The 25,129-nt window shown below is 44.6% G+C and overlaps 1 protein-coding gene across 1 annotated transcript in view; it reads right to left on the reverse strand.

The window, feature by feature from the left end:
- LOC121878512 (CD109 antigen-like) overlaps window positions 1-25,129 on the reverse strand; it is an 81,374-nt gene that overhangs the window by 24,154 nt on the left and 32,091 nt on the right. The window contains exons 4-8 of the mRNA XM_042384771.1: window positions 15,559-15,718; window positions 14,651-14,721; window positions 6,510-6,561; window positions 5,895-6,025; window positions 1,651-1,839 (exon numbers count right to left, since the gene is read on the reverse strand). Of these exons, the coding sequence (XP_042240705.1) occupies window positions 1,651-1,839; window positions 5,895-6,025; window positions 6,510-6,561; window positions 14,651-14,721; window positions 15,559-15,718 (603 nt within the window). The remainder of the gene's footprint in view (window positions 1-1,650; window positions 1,840-5,894; window positions 6,026-6,509; window positions 6,562-14,650; window positions 14,722-15,558; window positions 15,719-25,129) is intronic.

Raw genomic sequence — 25,129 nt, forward strand, 5'->3', positions numbered from 1 at the left:
CTTTGATTTAGTGGGCCACAGTTCGGGGATCTGTAGATACACCCGACGATAAGTAAGTCCCCTCCCTTTAATTTAATTTTACACCACTTGGACTCTTCAAAAACATCCTCTCCCTGTACCCTCGCCTGGCTGGCTCTAAGGTCTTGCCTAGCGTAGATAACCACACCCCTCCTGCAGGATTCTTGAGTTAGGTTCGTAAATGAGTCATATCCAGCAATACTGAACTCACATTCCTCTGGGTCGATTCTCCTGTTCTTGTACAACAGTTCTACAACTCCTACAATATCTGGTTGGTGTACTTTTAGTAGTGTTTCAAACTCCTCCCTCTTATCAAGGAACGTGTCGGTATTAGTGTACATGACATTCAAGCCAGAATTTGTTCTCGGTAACGTCTCTGCTCTTAGTAATAAACCCGCTCCCCCCACATTCTCAGAAGCTGCAGCATTTGCTAAGTACACTGTATTTTGCAGGGTGTGGTTAAAAATGTCATTGTTTACACGGCGCTCGTTCCCTCCTGTCCGGTAGGCTGAGCTGGTGCCGCCTCCCGGGTGGGGGGTTGAGTGGGTGGAGGGTGCACTGCTGCCCCCTGGCCCTGTGTCGGCACACTTGTTTCCACTACCCTCCCCCTGAGTATAACCCATGTGCACCTGTCCCCGTTCCTCCTCGACTCCTCCCTCTTCTGCTTCAAGTCCAGCAGGAGCTTCTTGTGCTGTTCCCTCTGCATTACCGTGCGGTCTGGGTGAATAAATACATCCCGAAATGCCTCGCTCCTTGCTAAGTTTTTTGCCTGCCGGATAACTTGCCATTTCTCCTCCTCACTCCCTAGTGTGATCCTGAGGGGGCGAGGCTTAGCCCCCTGCTTTTGTCCCAGTCTCCTCACATCCTGAGGGGTTGCTGGAATCTTCAGAACCTCTGTGCAAATATTTTGAAACAGCACCTTGTCGTGTGTTTCCTTACTCACAGTTCCCTCTGCCTGGCTCTCTGGGACTCCAAAAACTATTACATTGTTCCTGCGCTGGAGCCGTTCCTGGTGTTCCTCCTCTCCCCTAACAGTCGGTGCGTTAATTTTCATTTCTTCGACACACTTTTTCAGAGTCCCAATCTGCTGTAGAACCTGTACTGATTCTGCATTACTCTCCGTCCCCCCCCCGTGGCCCTCCTAATACGTCAGCATAACTCCTCTTAGCAACCACCTCCATTCTATCAGCTACTTCCTCAGTCTTAGCAAGGATCTCTTTCTCAACTTGCTCCAGTTTGTCAACCAGCTTCATCTATTTTCGTCCCTAGAGAACTCGTTCCCTTATGGATTGCAATCGCTTCATTCACCTTGACTATGCAGCCAGGGCAATACCAGCAACAGCCATCAAGCTTTACGGCAGTTAGTAACTTCCTAAACGTTGCATTAGTTAGGCCTGCATCCTCCATATCCGACGTCTCCCTATATATATATTTTATTCTATGTATGTATGTATGTATGTATGTATGTATGTATGTATGTATGTATGTATATGTCACCCTTTCTGTCTCCTTGCTAAGCTCTATATGTAACTATACCCTCCGACCTCCCTCTACCTCCCTCCTACCCTACCTCCCCCTCCCTCCCTCCTTGCTTCCCTCCTTCTCTCACTCCCTCCTTCAACGTCAACTCACCACACGGACGAACTCCACATGGGCGTCCGTAAAGTGCTCGGGGATGGGTTGGTCATCGTCGTGTCTGGCAAACTGCAGCTTGAGGGTACAGTTGCCCTGCACGTACCTCCAGTTGGTCATGTTGGCCACCACCACGCCCTCCACGTACTCCGCCGACGTCTGCACCGTCAGCGGGAGTCGAACGAACACCTGGAGAACGGCCAAGTGAAGGTCAGGAATAAGGTAGTTAAGAATTCATTAACTGATCTAGTGAGTGTGTAGGTTGAGGAAAAACACTGTAGGTAGCAAGAACACACCATAAGAACGCCACCTTGAAGGAACCCAGAAATTCAATGTTATAATACAAGATTTATAAATAAAATGATCTATAGAGACTAGTTATAGAAGTGAAAGAAAGGAGGATCTATGGACTGCAAAGCTAAAAGAAAGACAGAAAGAAAGAAAGAAAGAAAGAAAGAAAGAAAGAACATTGTCATCTCAAGAACCGCCTGACGAAACATATAGCACCGGCGCAGAACGTCAAGTCAGGATCTACAACATTAACAGATGCAGAGACCGTAAGGCTGGTGAAGAAACCTACCATCACACACACACACACACACACACACACACACACACACACACACACACACACACACACACATCAGTAATACATCAAGGATTTAACACACATCTAAGAGCTATGGAAGGATAAAAGAAACACTGTAGCCTGAAGGATTATTATAAGATTGTTAAATACACAGATTAGGATTATAGGCTATAGGACACACCCAGACTAGGATTATAGACCATACAACACACCCAGACTAGGATTATAGACCATAGAACACACACAGACTAGGATTATAGGCTATAGAACACACACAGACGAGGATTATAGACCATACAACACACCCAGACTAGGACTATAGACCATACAACACACACACAGACGAGGATTATAGACCATACAACACACACAGACTAGCATTATAGACCATACAACACACACAGACTAGGATTATAGACCATACAACACACCCAGACTAGCATTATAGACCATACAACACACACAGACTAGGATTATAGGCTATAGAACACACACAGACGAGGATTATAGACCATACAACACACCCAGACTAGGATTATAGACCATACAACACACACAGACTAGGATTATAGACCATACAACACACCCAGACTAGCATTATAGACCATACAACACACACAGACTAGGATTATAGGCTATAGACAGACGAGGATTATAGACCATACAACACACCCAGACTAGGATTATAGACCATAGAACACACACAGACTAGGATTATAGGCTATACAACACACAGACTAGACTATAGAACACACACAGACGAGAGGATTATAGACACAGACCATACAACACACACATACAACACACCCCAGACTAGGATTATAGGCTATAGAACACACACAGACGAGGATTATAGACCATACAACACACCCAGACACAGCATTATAGACCATACAACACACACACAGACTAGGGATTACAGACCATACAACACACCCAGACTAGCATTATGACCATACACACACACAGACTAGGATTATAGGCTATAGAACACACACAGACGAGGATTATAGACCATACAACACACCCAGACTAGGATTATAGACCAACACACAGACTAGGATTATAGGCTATAGAACACACACAGACGAGGATTATAGACTATACAACACACACAGACTAGGATTATAGACCACAACTATACAACACACAGACTAGGATTATAGACCATACAACACACAGACCAGGATTATAGACCATACAACACACACAGACTAGGATTCATAGACTAGGATTACAGACCATACAACACACACCAGGATAGACCATATAGACCTAGGATTATAGACCATACACACACACAGACTAGGATTATAGACCATACAACACACACAGACTAGGATTATAGACCATACAACACACACACAGACTAGGATTATAGGCTATACAACACAATACAGACTAGGATTATAGGACCATACAAATACACACACAGACTAGGATTATAGACCATACAACACACACACAGACTAGGATTATAGACTATACAACACACACACAGCATACAACACACACACAGACTAGGATTATAGACCACAACACACACAGACCATACAACACACACAGACCAGATTATAGACCATACAAACACACACAGACCAGGATTATAGACCATACACACACAGACTAGGATTAGACCATACAACACACACAGACTAGGATTATAGACCATACACACACACAGACTAGGATTATAGACCATACAACACACACACAGACTAGGATTATAGACCATAATAACACACACACACAGACTAGGATTATAGACCATACAAATACCACACACAGACTAGGATTATAGACCATACAACACACACACAGACTAGGATTATAGAACACACACACACAGACAATAATACACAGACTAGGATTATAGACCATACATACACACACAGACTAGGATTATAGACCATACAACACACACACAGATTATAGACACAGGACTATAGACCATACAAATACCACAGACCAGGATTATAGACCATACAACACACACAGACCCAGGGAATATAGACCATACAACACACACAGACTAGGATTATAGACCATACAACACACACACAGACTAGGATTATAGACTATACAAATACACACCCAGACTAGGGGATTATAGACCATACAACACACACCCAGACTAGGGATTACAGACCATACAACACACACACAGACAGGATTATAGACCATACAACACATACAGGATTATAGACCATACAACACACACAGACTAGGATTATAGACCATACAACACACACACAGACTAGGATTATAGACCATAGGATTATAGACCATACAACACACACACAGACCAGGATTATAGATTATAGACCAACACACACAGACACACACAGACCAGGATTATAGACCATACAACACACACAGACTAGGATTATAGACCATACAACATACACAGACTAGATTATAGAACACACACACAGACTAGGATTATAGACCATACAACACACACAGACTAGGATTATAGACCATACAACACACACACAGACCAGGATTATAGGACATACAACACACACAGACCAGGATTATAGACCATACAACACACACAACTAGGATTAGACATTCAGGATTATAGACCACAACACACACACAGACTAGGATTATAGACCATAGGATTATAGACCACACACACACACACAGGATTATAGACCATACAACACACACAGACTAGGATTATAGACCATACAAATACACACACAGACTAGGATTATAGACCATACAACACACACAGACCAGGATTATAGACCATACAACACATACACCCAGACCAGGATTACAGACCATACAGACCAGGATTATAGACACACACACAGACTAGGATTATAGACCATAGAACACACACACAGACTAGGATTATAGACCATACAAATACAATACAGACTAGGATTATAGACCACAACACACACACAGACTAGGATTATAGACCATACAACACACACAGACTAGGATTATAGACCATAGAACACACACACAGACTAGGGGATTACAGACCATACAACACACACACAGACTAGGATTATAGACCATACAACACACACAGACTAGGATTATAGACCATAGGAACACACACACAGACTAGGATTATAGACCAGACCATACACACACAGACTAGGATTATAGACCATAACACACAATACAGACTAGGATTATAGACCATAGAACACACACACAGACTAGGATTATAGACCATAGAACACACAGGGGATTATAAAGACCATAGAACACACACACAGACTAGGATTATAGACCATAGAACACACACACAGACTAGGATTATAGACCATACAACACACACAGACTAGGATTATAGACCATAACACACAGACTAGGATTATAGACCATACAACACACACAGACTAGGATTATAGACCATACAACACACACACAGACTAGGATTATAGACCATACAACAGACACAGACTAGGATTATAGACCATAGAACACACACAGACTAGGACTATAGACCATACAACACACACACAGACTAGGATTATAGACCATACAACACACACAGACTAGGATTATAGACCATACAACACACACAGACTAGGATTATAGGCTATAGAAAAAACAAAGAACGAGGAATTATTATACAACTCAGAGGAACAATAACAAAGAACAAAGAACAAAAAAAAATTAGTACCTCGAATCTGGGCCTGAAGTAATGTTCTACCTGGATGATCTTGTCCTCCACCTGGCTCTTGGCTCTAACCCTGATCGTCCACCGTCCCACCAGAGGATAATCCGGCAACTGGAAACTCAGATTAATCACCCCTGAGGATAACGAGAAACACTAAATCACCTAGAGGGGTCATTAAAATCACATCACGTCACAGTTATCATACGTTAGAGTGTTAATGATAGTGTTGAGACGAGGTTGGGTTTATATCGCGTTACGTTATTAAAGAGTTAGATAATAATAGTGGTAATAATAGTGGTAATAATAATAATAATAATAATAATAATAATAGGAAGGGGAATGTATCAGGTAAATACGTATATTAATGAATTTATTTATTTACATTCAATAAGTTATAGATAAAGTTATAGTGTGTGTGTGTGTGTGTGTGTATGTGTGTATGTGTGTGTGTGTGTGTGTGTGTGTGTGTGCGTGTGAAAAGGAATTAGTTTCAAGGTGAGGAGCAAGGCAAGGTGTAAGGAAGTGATGTGACAGGGCGGAGCGAGGGTGGGTGGGGTGAAGGTGGGTGGGGTGAAGGTGGGCGGGGTGAAGGTGGGCTGGTCGGTGGCAGAGACTCACCGTGACTGGTCTGGTAGGAGGGCCAACGACGCATCTTCCGGCCACGAGAATCCTGAAGGAGGAAGAGAGAGGTTAGTAAAGAAGACATATAATCAATATCACTTGACTGACTCACTACCTGGATGATTAAAACACACACACACACACACACACACACACACACACACACCGGGTTATCATGACTGGTGAATGGCAGGAAGTGGCTGTCAAAGTTTTTAGGACGACACTTCATGCACCAGTGATTGACTGTGTGTGTGTGTGTGTGTGTGTGTGTGTGTGTGTGAGATGGGTGGGATGAGTGGGATGGAGTGTTCTGTAACTCTTGTTTCAGGGTTGAGCAGGAGAGCAGAAGGGGGGCCAGCAGGGAGGCAGCCAGGAGGCCAGCAGGTAGGGGGGGCAGCAGGGAGGCAGCAGGAGGGTACCAATGAGACAAGCACGAAAGCCAAAAATGGGTCCAGCAGGGAGCCCAACAGGAGCCATCCGGGAGCCAACAGGAGCTAGCAGAGGAACAACAGGGGACCAGCCATCTGTTCCGTCAAGTCCCCGGTAACGACGGTGAGGCTGGTGCCCCTTGGCTTGCCCTCATTATTCACAGGTTCCTGGCTGACCTCCGCCCCACGCTGTTTTTCCCCAGTAGCACCACGCGCTGGGGGAGGAGGGAGGGAGGGGAGGGGAGGGGAGGGGGAGGGGAGGGGAGGGAGGAGGGGGTGCTATGGGTAATTGAGACCAAGGGGTGGGGGGAGTGTTCCGGTATGTGATACATTGGTGGTGCCTCTGTGTCTGCGTCGAGACCACAGGGGAGGGGGGGTGCTCAGGTTTATAGTTATACATAGATCGTGTTTAGTGATGGTGAAGGAGTAAGGGAGGGATGGTGAAGGGAGTAAGGAGGAAAGGTGAAGGAGGTAAGGGGGAGGGAGGGAGGGTGAAGGGAGTAAGGGAGTGATGGTGAAGGGAGTAAGGGAGGAAAGGTGAAGGAGGTAAGGGGAGGGAGGGGAGGTGAAGGGAGTAAGGGAGGAAAGGTGAAGGAGGTAAGGGAGGGAGGGTGAAGGAGTAAGGGAGGGGAGGTGAAGGAGGTAAGGGAGGGGGGAGGGAGGGTGGAGGGAGGGAGGGTGAACGGAATAAGGGAGGGAAGGTGAAGGAGGTAAGGGAGGGGAGGGAGGGAGGGTGAAGGGAGTAAGGGAGTGAGGGTGAAGGGAGTATGGGAGGGAGGGTAAAGGGGCTGTACCACCGGAAGTATGATACACCAAATGCGGTGTCCTGTGTATTAAGCATCCAGCCAGCGCCCTTCCGCCTCCCATAACAACTCGTGCCCTTGGAGGTCCCTCAGCTTCCCTAAACCCACCCTGAAGGAGGACCTGCTGCCTCCCTACAAGAACACAAATCTCCCTTAGCTTCTGAATCAGTAAAACTACTCAGGTGTTGCCGAGTTTTGCTAGTTGACTGTAACCTTCTACTGTCCAAACTGTGGTGGTCGATGGCCTGTTTATTTGACAGTGAGGCCCGCATCTACCCACCACTTATAAAACCCACTGTTTTTCCTGACACATTTTTTGCCCACTCTATCTATTAATCACTGTAACTCATACCAACACTAGAGGCACCTGTCACTCACCACATTGATATCCAATCGTGTCGTAACATGAAATTTCTCAGGTACTCCTTCGTCAGGCTGTATATAGGTCGTTCTTATTGTATGCGTGGGTCCTCCAAAATATTATTCCTGTCAGGTACGCAGCTGTGACAGGTACCAATAACACCATTTAGGGACAGGACCACATCACAACACCGCCTCTGGCACTTGGTAGATACGATGGTGGACGTGATGGCAATGTCTCATCCCCAGAAGACATTAATGACGTAGGAGAAATTAGAGTTTTTGGACACCCGAAGGTCATTGGAGATGTGAGAACTTATCTAACCCGTGTAATCAGACTAAACCATAAAAAACAAAACCTGATATCCCCTCCAGAATTAAATAAGAGACTCTACCTTAACTACGCCAGTAAGCAAGGCATCACCAACGTCTGTAATGATTTGTTGTTTGCAATTATCTCACCCGAAAGTGTGAGTCATCAGGACCATGATGACAACACTAATAAACAGACGAGAATGGTTGGAGATATTCATAGATTCTGAAGAAGTAACTTTTTTTTAACGGACTCCGTAAACATAGATATTAACGGACTCTGTAAACATCAACATCAAGGGACTTTGTAAACATCAACATCAAGGGACTTTGTAAACATCAACATCAAGGGACTTTGTAAACATCAACATCAAGGAACTTTGTAAACATCAACATCAAGGAACTTTGTAAACATCAACATCAAGGAACTCTGTAAACATCACCATCAAGAAACTTTGTAAACACCAACATCAAGGAACTTTGTAAACATTACCATCAAGGAACTTTGTAAACATCAACATCAAGGAACTCTGTAAACACCAACATCAAGGAACTCTGTAAACACCAACATCAAGGAACTCTGTAAACACCAACATCAAGGAACTCTGTAAACACCAACATCAAGGAACTCTGTAAACACCAACATCAAGGAACTCTGTAAACACCAACATCAAGGAACTCTGTAAACACCCAGCACTAGGTCTTGTTTTTCACTGGTGGTTGGACTTTCACGTGTAGTCTAACATAATTATTACCATCTATATCACCGGTAAAGAACACTGGTGAAGTGAGAGAGGACCGATGGGTGTTACCAGACCGTGTTACCAGACAGTGTTACCAGACCGTGTTACCAGACCGTGTTACCAGACCGTGTTACCAGACCGTGTTACTAGACCGTGTTACTAGACCGTGTTACCAGACCGTGTTACTAGACCGTGTTACCAGACCGTGTTACTAGACCGTGTTACCAGACCGTGTTACCAGACCGTGTTACCAGACCGTGTTACTAGACCGTGTTACCAGACCGTGTTACCAGACCCCAAGACCAGACCGTGAGACGTGTTACCAGACCGTGTTACTAGACCGTGTTACCAGACCGTGTTGACCGTGTTACAGACCGTGAGACCGTGTTACTAGACCGTGTTACCAGACTAGACCGTGTTACCAGACCGTGTTAGAAGACTACCAAGTTGTTACCAGTTACCGTGTTACTAGACCGTGTTACCAGACCGTGTTACCAGACCGTGTTACAGACCGTGAACAGCGTGTTACGTGTTACCAGACCACTGATGATAACATGTTTATTTGGGCCTCAGGCAAAAGGGGGATTGTAGGGAGGGGGGGGAGGTAGGGAGGGGAGGGGGTGGAGAGGGAGGGGGGTGGTAGGAGAGGGAGGGGGTTGTAGGGAGGGGGGGTGGTTAGTAGGGAGGGAGGGGTGAAACTAGAGAAACCTAACATTGAGTCATTTATCAAACCACGGCCACAGTGTTACCAGAACCATGAAGTTTAAGGATTTGTACCCAGACTATAGACACAAGAGTGGTTTTTTTATCTCAGCTTGTGATGGCAACTGTGTCATTAGGTGTGTGTGTCGAGGGTTGTGTCTGGTGGCGCCTCCTGAGTTTTATTTACATGTTAAGTGGTTAATCTTCCTATGTGTTATAATTAGGTTTGGATTATTATTATTTTTATTAACAAAACTAACAACTTTTTTTAGGGTCGTTTTAACATTATGATAATCTTTAACAAGTGGAGTTTGAAAATATTAAAGATGGTTAATTCGCTTACAAAAAAATAAATAAATAAGGGGATTTGAAACCTTCCTTCCCTACTTGCTCCCCCCTCCCTTTCAGTGACGTCATCAATACCCACCTTCTTCCCCTTCCTTCCAGTGACGTCATCAATCCCTACCGTCTCCCCCCCCTGTAGTGACGTCATCAATCACCCCGGTATGTCGGATGCTTAGTGGGGGGGGAGTGAATAGTTTTTCACTCGAGTGTCTAATAAATGGTGTTGCGTTTCATGAGGGTTTTGGCGTGGAGGTCCTATTACTATTACACCTGTTGTTGACCTTAGTGGGAAAAGTATTAATTTTATCCTTTGAATTTGTTCTTGAAGGTGAGTATGAAGGAGGGAGGGAGGGAGTGAGGTAGGTAGGGAGAGGAGGGAAGGGAAGAGCGTTGGGTTGGTGGCTTCCAGGAGCGGTGATGTAAACCACAATTATCCTGCCCGCTCAACTAAACACACACACACACACACACACACACACACACACACACACACACACACACACACACACACACACACGCACATTGAGAGGGTTTGAGGAGGCTGGGAAGGGAGCCAAGACGGGATGCTGCTGCTGTCAGCGGGTTCCAGGTAAAGAGTTTCTTCCAGAGGGGTCCTGTCGCTGGCTCCCTGTCGCTGGCTCCCTGGTTGTCAAGTGGCTCGGCCATGTCAACAATGTTATTGTTATCCACTCTGTATCTGTATTTTTCTGGTTAAATATACTGTTTCAATGTCGATATAGTTCCTGTCAGGGGGCTCCTATCAGGAGGCTCCTGTCAGGGGACTCCTGTCAGGGGGCTCCTGTCAGGGGGCTCCTGTCAGGGGGCTCCTGTCAGGAGGCTCCTGTCAGGGGACTCCTGTCAGGGGGCTCCTGTCAGGGGACTCCTGTCAGGGGGCTCCTGTCAGGGGGCTCCTGTCAGGGGGCTCCTGTCAGCGTTTATGGGTTAAATGTTTAAGTAAATAGAAGTAACGGTGTAGAGTCACTATGTTGTCGTCTCTCACCCACCATCCCTCCCCTCCCCTCCCCAACCCCTCCTCCCATCCCTCCCTCCCACCCTCCCTCTCATCCTCCTCTACCCTCCTCCCCAACCCTCCCCTCTCCATCAAATGTCTAGGTGTGCCCCTTCCCACAGTGGCGCCGTGTTGGTGTTGCTGGCAAGTGTGTGTGTGTGTGGCGAACATAAGCCGACAAATACATCAGCCAGAACAAATTAGTAAACAGCACATTACCGCAGTGATAATCCTCGGCCAAAACCAGATGGTGTGGAAGAAGGATGCCAAAGATCTATCTCTATTCTGAGAAGAGGCGGGGATAGGATAGCCGGGATATAAGGACAGGATATAATGACAGAGAGAGAGAGAGTGTGTGAGAGGGGGAGAGAGAGAGAGAGAGAGTGAGAGGGGGAGAAGAAGGATAGCCTGTGTAAAGCAGAGAGAGGGACAAAAAAAAAATAATAATCTTCATGATATGATACTCCACAAACGCCTCCGTGGCATCATCGTGAAGGCTGACTCACCAAAAAGGATGAATCCGGATAGGAGTGGAAACGCGCAGTCACGTGTGTTTGAACTTTCGACAATAATAGCGATGATGGTGATGATAATGATGAACCATGACGCGAACTTCTTCCATAAAGTATCAACCGAGTTTATTACAAGAGAATGGCAAAATAAAACAACATACAGGAACTATTAAACAGAAATATTATCAAGAATTTAGTTAGGTTAGGTTAGCTTAGTTTGGGTTGGGTTAGGTAAGGTTAGTTTAGGTGAAGGTTAAGTTAGGTTAGTTTAGTTTAGGTGAAGGTTAGGTGAGGTTAGTTTAGTTTAGGTGAAGGTTAAGTTAGGTTAGTTTAGTTTAGGTGAAGGTTAGGTGAGGTTAGTTTAGCTTAGGTGAAGGTTAAGTTAGGTTAGTTTAGTTTAGGTGAAGGTTAAGTTAAGTTAGTTTAGTTTAGGTGAAGGTTAAGTTAGGTTAGTTTAGCTTAGGTGAAGGTTAAGTTAGATTAGTTTAGGTGAAGGTTAGGTGAGGTTAGTTTAGTTTAGGTGAAGGTTAGGTGAGGTTAGTTTAGTTTAGGTGAAAGTTAGGTTAGGTTAGGTTAGGTTAAGACTTTGGTGACGTGTTGAGCGTGAGTGTTATTTAATTATAATAAGGAGAGTCATGACGCCTCGGAAAACAACATATTGGCTAACAGGTTTTTTATGAGCCTATTGCAACATTAACGTCTCGGTAAACCTGGACACCGGCCAACACTGCCTGCAGGAGATATGATGAAGCTTGTGTTGGAAGGCAGCTTGAACCAACTAAAACTGCATCAAGCTGGAGAAAGAAATAGGCTTGAACCAACTAACCACGATATCAAGTTAGTTTAGGAAGACAGCTTGAACCAACAAAAACTACATCAAACTGGAGTAGGAAGGCGGCTTGAACCAACTAAAACTACATCAAGCTGGAATAAGAAGACAGCTTAAACCAACCAAACCACCACAATAAGTTTATCAAGCCAAATAAAACTTAAACCATGTTATACAAGTTTAATTAATTACCACTAACAAAAACAAACGTGTAATTACGATTTTTTTTTGGGGAAGGTGTAAGGGTGGGGGGGTGGGGGGAGGTGGGGTGGGAGGTGGTGGGAGGTGGGAGGTGGGAGGTGGGAGGTGGGAGTCAAGCATAATACCATCGTCATATTTACATAACCAAGAACACGGAAACACAACCCTGATATATATAGGGATTAACATTATAATAATACAACACAACACAACACAACACTACACAACACAACACAACACAACACAACACAACACAACAGTCAATTCACCTCCCACATCTTCGTACCACTGACTTCATCACTTGTGTATCTCTCTTACCTGTCTTAATTATATTTACCTTACCTGTGAGAATATTTAGTAGTGAAGATAAACCAATTATTTCACCTTGACGTCTTTTTCACCTTGGCGTCTTCCTATTTTCACCTTGACGTCTTCCTATTTTCACCTTGACGTCTTCCTATTTTCACCTTGACGTCTTCCTATTTTCACCTTGACGTCTTCCTATTTTCACCTTGACGTCTTCCTATTTTCACCTTGACGTCTTCCTATTTTCACCTTGACGTCTTCCTATTTTCAGCAAGAACCTGTTTATATCTCCCTGACACACACACACACACACACACACACACACCATCCTTGACCACCGAAGGGTCAAGACGTACCTGGCGCTCCTCTCGGAGCAACCAGGTCAACTGTTAAGTTGGCCCATACCAACCCCTTCCGCTGAACCCTCCTCCCCACCGGAATATCAACAAGTTCTCGCCAGAAGTTACTATTTCATTTAAGAAAGGAATGGAACCAGTGTTAAACAGAGGTGAACAGTGGTGAACAGTGCTTAAGTCAGTGAGAACAACTCAACAGTAACAGTCGTACCCAAGTTAACCTTCACACAGTGAGGTCCCAGGTACCCAGTGATAACGGCCCGTGATAACCAGCGATGTGTTAATCCGTCTACGATAGGAAGGCCTGGGACCAAACCTCACTCATATAACACCATCTGTGAGGGAATTACTACACCACATGTCCCTCATAACACCATATGTGAGGGAATTACTACACCACGTCAAGTCCCTCATCACACCATCTGTGAGGGAATTACTACACCACGTGAGGACCCTCGTAACACCATCTGTGAAGGAATTACTACACCACGTGAGGCCCCCTCATAACACCATCTGCGAGGGAATTACTACACCACGTCAGGCCCCTCATAACACCATCTGAGGGAACCACTACATCACGTGAGGTCCCTCCTAACACCATCTGGGAGGTAGTTACTACACTACGTGTTTGCTGTTCAACACGTACAATCCTACATTAATCTGTATGTTCCTTTACCTTTCTCTAATGAAGGCTTTTGTTAAACCACCAATGTATGTAATAAGTCATTTATGTCCAATGTATATTTTCAGCCTTCGGGCTGCAGAACTTTTTCAATAAACCGTTAATTATTATTATTATTATTATTATTATTATTATTATTATTATTATTATTATTACACACACATTCAACATTTTTTTCTCTTATTCATTCCACTCTATAAGACACATTTACTCCTCAACATTCAATAAAATACATCTATACATTTTCAACACATTGCCACATTTAATTTTCATTCAACTGCAACATTTTCCCCGGAACGTTGAAGAAAAGAAACATATTTTCCTACTTACAAAATCCAACAATTTAAAGACTATATAAGGAATATCTATCTATCTATCTATCTATCTATCTATCCATCTATCTATATCCATCTATCTATCTATCTATATCTATCTATCTATCCATCTATCTATATCCATCTATCTATATCCATCTATCTATCTATCTATATCTATCTATCTATCTATCCATCTATCTATATCCATCTATCTATCTATCTATCGTACTCACCAGAGCGAAGACATCCACAGGATCGTCGTAAGGCTTGAGGTCCCGAGTGAGAAGGATGGCGCGGAACCGTACTGTAGGAGAGAGAGAGAAGGATCCTTACTAGAGATCCTACACACACACGTACACCCGCAACAAAAAGTATCGGTGCATACTGTAGTGTGAACAATTTGAGACCAGTGACGATAGGTATTGGGAAAGGCGAGTTGTTCCAGCCGTATGTTGTCAGCCCTGTAATCCTGCTGAACAGCCACTATGGCCTGGTCAAGTGAAACAAACCGTTATAAATAAGGTCGGGAAGTGATTCGGCGATACCTCGAAACTGGTGCTACAGACGACAGGTCTCGGAGCGGCCGTCTACGCTGCACCACCCCTCAGGACGACCAGGTTGAGTGGTTTATTTGGTAGCATAAATTAATGTGGCAATATTCACAAGTATCACAAATAATTTTGTTAACAGGGAGCTCCTCATATTTCATACTGTCTATTTATCACTTCCCGACCTTATTTATAACGGTTTGTTTCACTTGACCAGGGCTGCCAACATACGGCTGGAGCAACTCGCCTTTCCCAATACCTATCGTCACTGGTCTCAAATTGTTCACACTACAGTATGCACCGATACTTTTTGTTGCGAGTGTACACTTAAGCACAAAGAGAGAGAGAGAGAGATTAAACATTGAAAAAAAATATCTTACTAATTTTGTAATGATATTTTCTGAATCAGTGTTCCTTAAAGGTTCTATCGAGGTTCTAACGGGGACTTATTTGGACTTTATGATATTCCTAACAAATTCCAAGTACTGGATATGGTTTCTAGCATCGGTTCTATCACACTAGGAGGACGATATTTCCCTCTCAAGAGTACGAGAGACAGAGGATTTCTTGACGGGGTAGTGCTCAAAACTAACCTATCTGGCCGGCATTATAGACGGGACGTGACGGCTGTATGAGAATGGTTAAAAATTTGGCCTGGAAGTTAAGTGGAGTGACCTTCTTGAAGATGGCACTAATTCCTTCTTGGACTTCCACCCTCAGTTGCCACTCGCCATCAACGCCAGAGTCTGGAACCTGTAAAAAAAACCAAAAAATGAAAACAATTACGTCATCTTATTTACCCAAAGTTGTAAATCGTCACCTAAATTTACTCATGAGGTTGTAAATCGTCACCTAAATTTACTCATGAGGTTGTAAATCGTCACCTAAATTTACTCATGAGGTTGTAAATCGTCACCTAAATTTACTCATAAGGTTGTAAATTAATAAATAAGTCATCTCAATTACCAAAGTTGTTGTAAGTGATTTACTTAAGTAGAGCATACATCTCCTAACACACACACACACACACACACACATCTCCTAACCTAACCTAACCCAACCTTCAATTTAAACCCCAGAACTTGCATAAGATTTTTCTAGTAATATTATGCAAGAAACTTAATTGAAGGTAGACAGGTGAGAACCCCAAACTTAAACTTGAGACACACCTGTCGATCCTGTCAGCTCCATCTCACTCCTGTCGTAATTAGCAGTCATGACACACACACACACACCTTGGCCAAAACTGTCTTAGAGGCGTGTGTGTGTGTGTGTGTGTCCGTCTGTCAGTCTGTACACATGAGAGACAATGGTGTATACATGTAGGCAAAGAGGAACAGCATACATACATTATACAGTGAATGATGTCAGCCCAACGAGCGGTGTATTATCCTATATTAAGTCAGTTTCTCAATTGGACTGCCCAGAGCTATTGTCGACACCTTATCAACACGCACATCGCCTCGCCTTGACATCTTATATCTTAAAAGCGTTGATGCAGCTAAGCCTTTTATGGGAGGGAGGAGGGAAGAGACAAGACCTACAGTACACTAACCTGGGTATTTATTTTCATCCATCAGCTACACTATCCTGGGAAAAAAAACTCACTAGGCATTTAGTTTCATCCATCAGCTACACTATCCTGGAAAAAAAACTCACTAGGCATTTAGTTTCATCCATCAGCTACACTATCCTGGAAAAAAACTCACTAGGCATTTATTTTCATCCATCAGCTACACTATCCTGGAAAAAAAACTCACTAGGCATTTATTTTCATCCATCAGCTACACTATCCTGGGGACAAAAACTCACTAGGCATTTATTTTCATCCATCAGCTACACTATCCTGGGAAAAAAAACTCACTAGGTATTTATTTTCACCCATCAGCTTTTGCGGTTGGTGCAGGGTCTCAGCTGATCGGGTGTCCGTTGGTAATGGCTGCCTGGCTTTTTATGGGTTGGGTTGGGTTGGGTTTTGGGTTGGATGGGGTTGCGCTGGGTTGGGCTGCGCTGGGCTGGGTTGGGTTGGGTTGGGTTATAATTTATTGTTATTTCTCACTTGACTTATTTACACAACAGTAACCCTCCCCCCCTCCCCTTCCTCGTCAGCTACACTGTTTTTGCACATCACTCAAAATGCCTATAAACTACCTTTCCTCTCTATAACAACACGCATAGATCATCTCATATCCAAGTTTACTAAATATTCTGGTTAGTGTTTGGGGATACACCGTGACCTAACCTAACCACACACTTTAATGTTCGTCTGACCGCCACACCGCCCAACACCTTAAACTTTAGTCGATATTTTTTTCCCCCTCGTGGTTAACCTCTCCTCACTCACTACCATTGCTGTAAATTATAGCATTGGGTTTCTGTCTGTCTGTCTGTCTGTCTGTCTGTCAGTCTGTCTGTCTGTCTGCCTTCAGTAACAAAACACCTCGGGCAATGAGTCATACTGAAGGTAAAGCCATACTTAAATTGCCTATGACCTTGTTGAAATATAGGTCTTATTATTATTATTATTATTATTATTATTATTATTATTATTATTATTACTACTACTACTACTACTACTTTTTTTTTTTTTTTTTTTCGTGGCCTCCAGCCTCCCCCAATAGCCACACCTTCGCCACCATTTATTTACCTTAATATTAAATATCCTAATACATAAGAAGCTATCCTATCTGTGTTAAATTAGTTGAGCCGCAGATCTATGCGGCATTCAGTGACTGTAGCCTCATAGTCAATATCTGCAGCAGTTGTCGGAGTAGGGGCGGAAGCTCTCGTTCCCCTGAGGCAGAGCAAAGCCGACCGAAGGAGAGAGAAGGACAGTCGACATCTCATCCAGGCTGTAACATAACTTCTGGGCTGCTGCTTCTGTTCGGAGATCAGCTCCGCGAGTCTGGCGTAGAAACATCTTGCACTTGGGCCCATCCCACCCGAGGTTGTGAACACTAGAGGAGTGAAGCTGCCTTGATCAACATTTTGTATTCTCTCCCCGTATGCCCTTCTCTTGTCGTTCTCGTTCCTCCTATGCGCAGCATCGAGAGCTAGGTTACGGTGACAAACGGCCATGGGATCAAAAATCCTGATGTCGAAGAAAGCTCGCTGTCCCCGCGTCCAGAATCCTCGAGCACTGACGTCCACACGGGCTTCGTTAGAAGTGTTTGAAGTCCTATGTTGGAAGATCTCGCCATCCAGTGGAAGGAGGGTCGGTTCTACCATGACGTCCCGGCAGATTTCCTTCAACATATTTGCTGTGAGATCCCTTACCTCGTCATGCCTCATGCATATGAAGCCCCCCTTCTTGCAGACCATGGCGTGATCGCCATCATAGGGAGAGCCACACACGCATTGGGAGGGCAAACCATCTACTGGCCAACCGTACCTTAGAGCAATGGCATCTGTAAATTCTTGTTTGTTAAGGCTGAAACCATTTGCCCTTATCGGTAACGTAGTTAACCAGTTCGAGGCGCCCACCTCCTGCGCTATAGCAACTTTTTTTGTCAAATTTTCTGGAACCAGCAGCAATAGTTGCTGCAACATGTCATTTTGGCAGTGCTGCCGATCTGTTGTAATGGACCTACGGATCTTATTAACTTCGCTGGTGTCCACTTCCCCTGTTGCATTCTGGGCTATTATGTGGTCAGTGAGGGCTGCCGTGAGCTTAAGTGAATTTTGATGTTCAGAGTCAGCAATCTCCTCTGGATTAGTTAGTCCCATCCCTCCCAGTCTTGGTGGAAGTGCAAGAAGTGTTCTTTCTTTCTACTACTACTACTACTACTACTATCCTGTTTGAGAGTTAAAAACTAGAATATTATTTTAACTCATCGATTTACCATCCATGACAAACATTCCCTGAGATAACGTGTCAAATGAGAATCTAACACGTGTTTACTCATGCGTAAATGATAGTCGGGAAGAGGAACACAAAAACATCACATCACACGGTAGCTCTCATGAATGTCTGTACCACCTATGACAAATTGATACACAGGTTTCGTTATGATGGAGAGTCTCACCGTCGTCAAGTGTCGTAGGATGAACCACATAACTTCTACTGGCCGGCCAATCGTACCTTAGAACAATGGCATCAATAAATTCTTGTTTATTAAGGATGAAGCCCTTTGTTCTTACCGTTAACGTTGACAGCCAGTTTGAGGCAGCTAGTTCCTGCTCTCGCTACTTTTTCCCACCTTCCCTGATAATCCCAGCGTCGGTTGTTGAATTTTATCACTTTGGGTGTGCTGTTGTAATGGATAGTCGAATGTTGTTTAATTCGTCGGTAACCACAACTACTACTACTAACCATAACGACTACTACTAACCATAACGACTACTACTAACCATAACGACTACTACTAACCATAACCACTACTACTAACCACAACAACTGCTACTATCTACAAGTACAAATATCACTTGGAATTACTACTAACGACAACAACTACTACTAACCACAACAACAGCTTTTTCTTTTTAACGTGGCCTCCAGCCTCCCCCAATAGCCACACCTTCGCCACCATTTTATTACCTTAATATTAAATATCCTAATACATAAGTAGCTATCCTAGCTCTGTTTAATTAGTTGAGCCGCAGATCTATGCGGCATTCACTGACTGTAGCCTCATAGTCAATATCTGCAGCTGTTGACGGCTTTGGGGCCGAAGCTCTCGTTCCCCTGAGGCAGAACAAAGCCGACCTAAGGAGAGAGAAGGACAGTCGACATCTCATCCAGGCTGTAACATAACTTCTGGGCTGCTGCTTCTGTTCGGAGATCACCTCCGCGAGTCTGGCGTAGAAACATCTTGCACTTGGTATCATCCCACCAGAGGTCGTGAACACTAGAGGAGTGAAGCTGCCTTGATCAACGTTCTGAATTCTCTCCCCATATGCCCTTATCTTGTCGTTCTCGTTCCTCCTGTGTGCAGCATCGAGAGCTAAGTTACGGTGACATGCGGCCATGGGATAAAAAATCCTGATGTAGAAGAAGGCTCGCTGTCCCCACGTCTAGAATCCTCGAGCGCTGACGTCAACACGGGCTTCGTTGGATGTGTTTAAGGTCCAATGTTGGAAGATCTCACCGTCCAATGGAAGGAGGGTCGGTTCCACCATGACATCCTGGCAGATTTCCTTCAACATATTTGCTGTGAGATCCCTTACTTCGTCATGCCTCATGCATATGAAGCCCCCTTTCTTGCACACCATGGCGTGATCGCCGTCATAGGAAGAGCCACACACGCATTGGGAGGGCAAACCTTCCACTGGCCTACCGTCCCTTAGAGCATTGGCATCTGTAAATTCTTGTTTATTGAGACTGACACCATTTGCCCTTATCGGTAACGTAGTTAACCAGTTCGAGGCACCCACCTCCTGCGCTATAGCTACTTTTTTTCAAATTCTCTGGTACTTGCAACAACAGTTGCTGCAACTTATCACTTTGGCTGTGCTGTCGTTCTGTCATAATGGACCTTCGAATCTTGTTTACTTCGCTGGTATGCACCTCACCTGTTGCGTTCTGAGCTATTATGTGGTCCGTGAGGGCTGCCGTGAGCTTAACTGAGTTTTGATGTTCGGTGGCAGCAATCTCCTCTGGATTGGTCAATCCCATACCCCCTAGTCTCGGTGGTAGTGCAAGGAGTGATCTTTCTGCTGGGGTTAAGTGAGGGTGTTTCACTAATTTGGGAATGAAATTGACGCTGACAGCTTCTTCCAGAGGGTGGAGGAGGGGTCCGATATCAGGGACAGTGCGCATTAGGTAGTTCCAGCGATGCTTGACCCCATGGGTGAATGCCGCAAAAGCTGCATGAGGCTCTGTGTTAGCAATCTCAGACAGTGCTTGGCTTTCCCTAACGCACTCATTCACCTTTCCCGTTACGTACTCGGTCTTGAAGTCAGTCGTGCCGATTACTGCGCCTAGGTGTCTTTGGCCTTCCTTTGTTATTTTGACCTCACTTCCGCCAAACACCTCCATTGCCCGCTCATAATGTTCTGGCTTCACAATGAGAAAGGACTTACTGCCGTTTGGGTGGTACCCTATTTGTGGACCATATGATCTTATCAGGTCCCACCACTTTTTGATGTCCTCCACTTTTCCTGCTCCTGTAAGGTCATCAGCGTACGCCACTTGTTTGACCTCAGTTGTTTCAAATTTTATTGTGTGTTGGAGCACAGATAGGCCTATTGCGTGCATTGCCATTGCAACACGGTCTCCCTGCGTTGTTCCCTCTGTTGACTGTATGAATGTGTATGATGGTCTCACCTCTTAGAGCCTTGCTGTTTACTATATAGAGGTCTGATGGATTCCTATAGGAGTTTTCAACATACATTGCAAAGCTTGGACACTTGATCTTGATGTTGTGCAGTGCGGCCTTGCGGTTAAATATGTTGAATGCGTTGAAAGCGTCAACCAGGAGGGCGGCCTCACAATCACGCTGCTCAAATATCGTTCTCATGGCGTGAATGGCAGCTTCCCCTCCAGCCTAGTGGCCAGCACAAACTTGCAGGTTCCCTGCTGCTGCCCTGACATCATCCATTACCACCTCCATTATGCATTTTCCGGTGATCCGCCTCAGCATTTCCCCCACCCCTATAGGCCTACATCCTGGATTCTTATCCAGGGGAATGAGGCGGCAGGCCGTCAGAGCATGGAGGTGATGGCAGCACGAGGTTGCCAGCTTTCTTGCAAGGACGGCAATGGCAGTGCAGAGATCGCTTGCTACAGGGCCAGACTTGTTAGTGCTGAGGATGAATCTCCAACCGTTTGCATCCCAGACTTGAAGGGCCGGCACCTCCTCGAGTCTTCAGTGCTTTTTTTCCACACCATCTCTCCTGTTATTTTCTCGAACAGGACAGCGTTTGGTGGGATATAGTCACCCTGGAACCTGATGCCTTCGTCTTCACTTGCAGGGGGATGTTTTTCCTTCAGTTGTTTTAATGTCTCTCTGTTTATTGGCAGAACCCCACCGGAGGATTCCTCTGTGAGAGATCTTACCGCCAAAGACACAACAGCTACTACTAACCAATAGGAAATTCCCACGGAAAGAAATCCTCCCTTCCCTTTATTCCCATAAAAATTATTCATATTCTTAACCTAACCTAACCTAACCTGACCTGACCTAACCTAACCTAACCTAATCAAATTTATTTTTAATGTGCGTGTGTGTGTGTATAGCAAGACAAACACTCATCATGACTCACTCTTATCATCATCATCATTATCATTATTATTACTATCACTATATCAACGCACACACACTCTCTCTGTCTGCCCGTCCCAGTCTTTGTCTAGCCCACAGCCTCCAGTTTCGGGTTGTACTATCTAGTTGCTACCAGTGTAACCAGTTCTCCCCGTCTGAGTACTGAGTCATCAGCTGGTGTCCTGGGGGCTTGGCTGTGGTAAGAGGAATTTCCCAGGCAAGCGCGTAAGAGGGCGGAAATTACGTGGGTGTGGGGGGGGCAAGAGGAGCAGAATTGAGTGGACTTCGGGGGGAGAGGCGCCAAGTGGGTGGGTGAGGGGGAATGGTGTGGGTGTGAGCGTGAGTGAGCTGGAATTGGGTGGAATTCGAGGGCGGGGCGGAGGGGTAGAGGCGCCAAGTGGGTGGGTATGGCAACATCATCATCTTACACAACCACCTGAATCCTTTTATAGATCCAGGTGTCTGAATTATCGTTATGTAAGATTGATAAAGTGATTCACCTCATTAACTATTATGGTTATTGATCGTGGTCAGCTGTCAGTCTACCGTCAGTCTACCGTCAGCTATCAATCTATCGGCATCTGTCACTATACCATAATCTGTCATTTTCTGTATCTCTTATTAATTCAAGTTGTTTACCAGTTTGTGTAGAAAATGGTGAAATTGATAACCAGGTCGAAACAAAAACAAAATAAATAAAACATTAGAAAAAAAAACAATAAAACAATGGGAAAAAATAAACCCATGAAACAAAAAACAAACAATAAAACAATGCAATAAAACAAAAATACAAAAACAACAAAACAATGAATCAAGAAAACGATGAAACAAAAAAATACAAAAACAAAACAATAAAAAAAAATATATATAAAGTAAAAACACGTGAGCTCTCAAGTCGGTCTGGCGAAAACTAACGATGCCTACGGGAGAACATGACCACCATCTAACACAGGGGTACATTGCAGCCATACAGAGGTTGTCCGTCCCTCAGGCTAGACTTTACGGCACTACTCAGAGGTCACACACACACACATAACTACAGGCTGTGTCAAAAACGACGTGTAAGTGTAATATTTTTTTTTTTTGGTACCTGAAGATTAGACGCCGCAAGTTTATTCCACCTGAGCGTCTCTAGACATATTGACCTACGAGAAACGACTGGACAAACACTATTCAGATCAAGATGCCATTATTATTTATTTTTTATAACAAAGTCCATAAGGATAATAATGACACGGAGACACTTGCTCCCCTCCCCTCCCCTCCCCGTACTGCAGTCTCCAATAACGTCAAAGGAGTTTATAAAGCTTGGATATAGTGACGCAGAGAGTCAGTTCAGCATAATAGTAATTGGATAATATACGTAAAGTAGATTCACAGTGTCTAGAACAAGCCGCCACGTTGCCTTTTTGGAGATGAGAAGTGATGAAAGAAGATTAGAAGGTGGGGAAAGGAAGTTATAGTTCGAAAATTGAAGAAATTTAGGAGGGGGTAAGAGAGGGCGGGCTGACCGCCTAGCTAAGCTAATAGTGTGTTAGGGTTGTGTCATGGGTTAGTTATTGTCTGTCGGTACAGGCACTAGACATCCTACCCTGTCCCATATATGGGTGTTTTGAGGGCCTTATTTCATATTCCGCCGACCCTACTGGCGGATGCTGGTCTAGGGAGGTTGTCTACTGCCTGGCCGTATAGAACGGGGGTGGTAATGGACCTTTTGAAATTTGGTAACTCTTTGGGAACCATGTATGGTTGTTGTCGTTGTCTGGTGGGAGTCTTTGAAGAAGTTCCTGCTCTGATCGTTCTATCTTTTGCCAGACTCTGCTGGCCAGGGTGTGCAGCTGCTGGTTGATGGGTTTTATTCTCAGGTCTCTATGTATCTCGGCTGTGGTTCTGGTGAAGGGGTATCTTTCACCTGTGACGAATCTCAGGGCTTCATTTTGGACCACCTGTAATTTTAATAATTGAGTGGTGCTCACAGCATGAAGAGGTACTGCTGGGTAAGTTAATATAGGTATGATAAGTGATGTCACCAGAAAAACGAATAACAAGAAACAATGGACACGCTACATAAGGCAGTGAAAATAATGCAACATAACGTCCTCCACTGGAGAACTAACAATTTCAGTTTGTCCAGCCAATACAACCAAGTTAACGCAGATATTATACTCATAAACTCACACGGCCAAAAGGCATCTGAGGAATTGAAAATATTTGGTTACAGGACCCATAAATCCAATCTATCAGAGGAGCCAAGTGACGGGGTGGCTATCGCCATAAAAGAGATGTCCATCACAGAATCATAGACGAATTCACCTCTGAAACTCTCGCTGTTCAAATCAACTTGACCACAGGACCAATCATAATAGCCACAACCTACCTCCCACCACGCAGGGACTACCTGCCATACAGGGACTTCCACAGACTCCTATCATACCACCGCCCAACCTACATCATTGGGGGCATTAACGTCAGACATCTTCTACTAGATGGTAAGAGGTCAGCCAACAATGTTGGAAGAGGCCTCGCTGGCCTCATAACAGACAAAAAAGCCCAGCTAATTGGCCCGGACTTCCCCACGTTCTACAGTAGGAACTCAGCCACTGCTCCAGACATAGCGATAACAAACGGCAGATTCTTCCACAACTACCTATTTTAACAAGGCCCTGTAACCTCCAGCGACCACCTACCTATAATCATGACCAACTCAGCAACACCAATAACTATACCAGCTCCACCACGGAGGATTGTCAAGCAGACCGACTGGGAGCTATTCAACGAAAAAGCAACAGCTGAACTTGAGGCCAAGGACATGACAATCCTGCAGACCATAGACAATCAGCCGGTGGACAAAATAAACGAAGAAATCAACACATGGTGTGAAGCCATAGGAACAGCCTACCAGGAGGCCACGCCTCTCAAACACAACAGAACTCTCCCACACCCACAACAGACTCCAGAACTC

Source organism: Homarus americanus, unplaced genomic scaffold (assembly GCF_018991925.1).
Source record: "Homarus americanus isolate GMGI-L3 unplaced genomic scaffold, GMGI_Hamer_2.0 scaffold41027, whole genome shotgun sequence".
Classification (NCBI taxonomy): Eukaryota; Metazoa; Arthropoda; class Malacostraca; order Decapoda; family Nephropidae; genus Homarus; species Homarus americanus.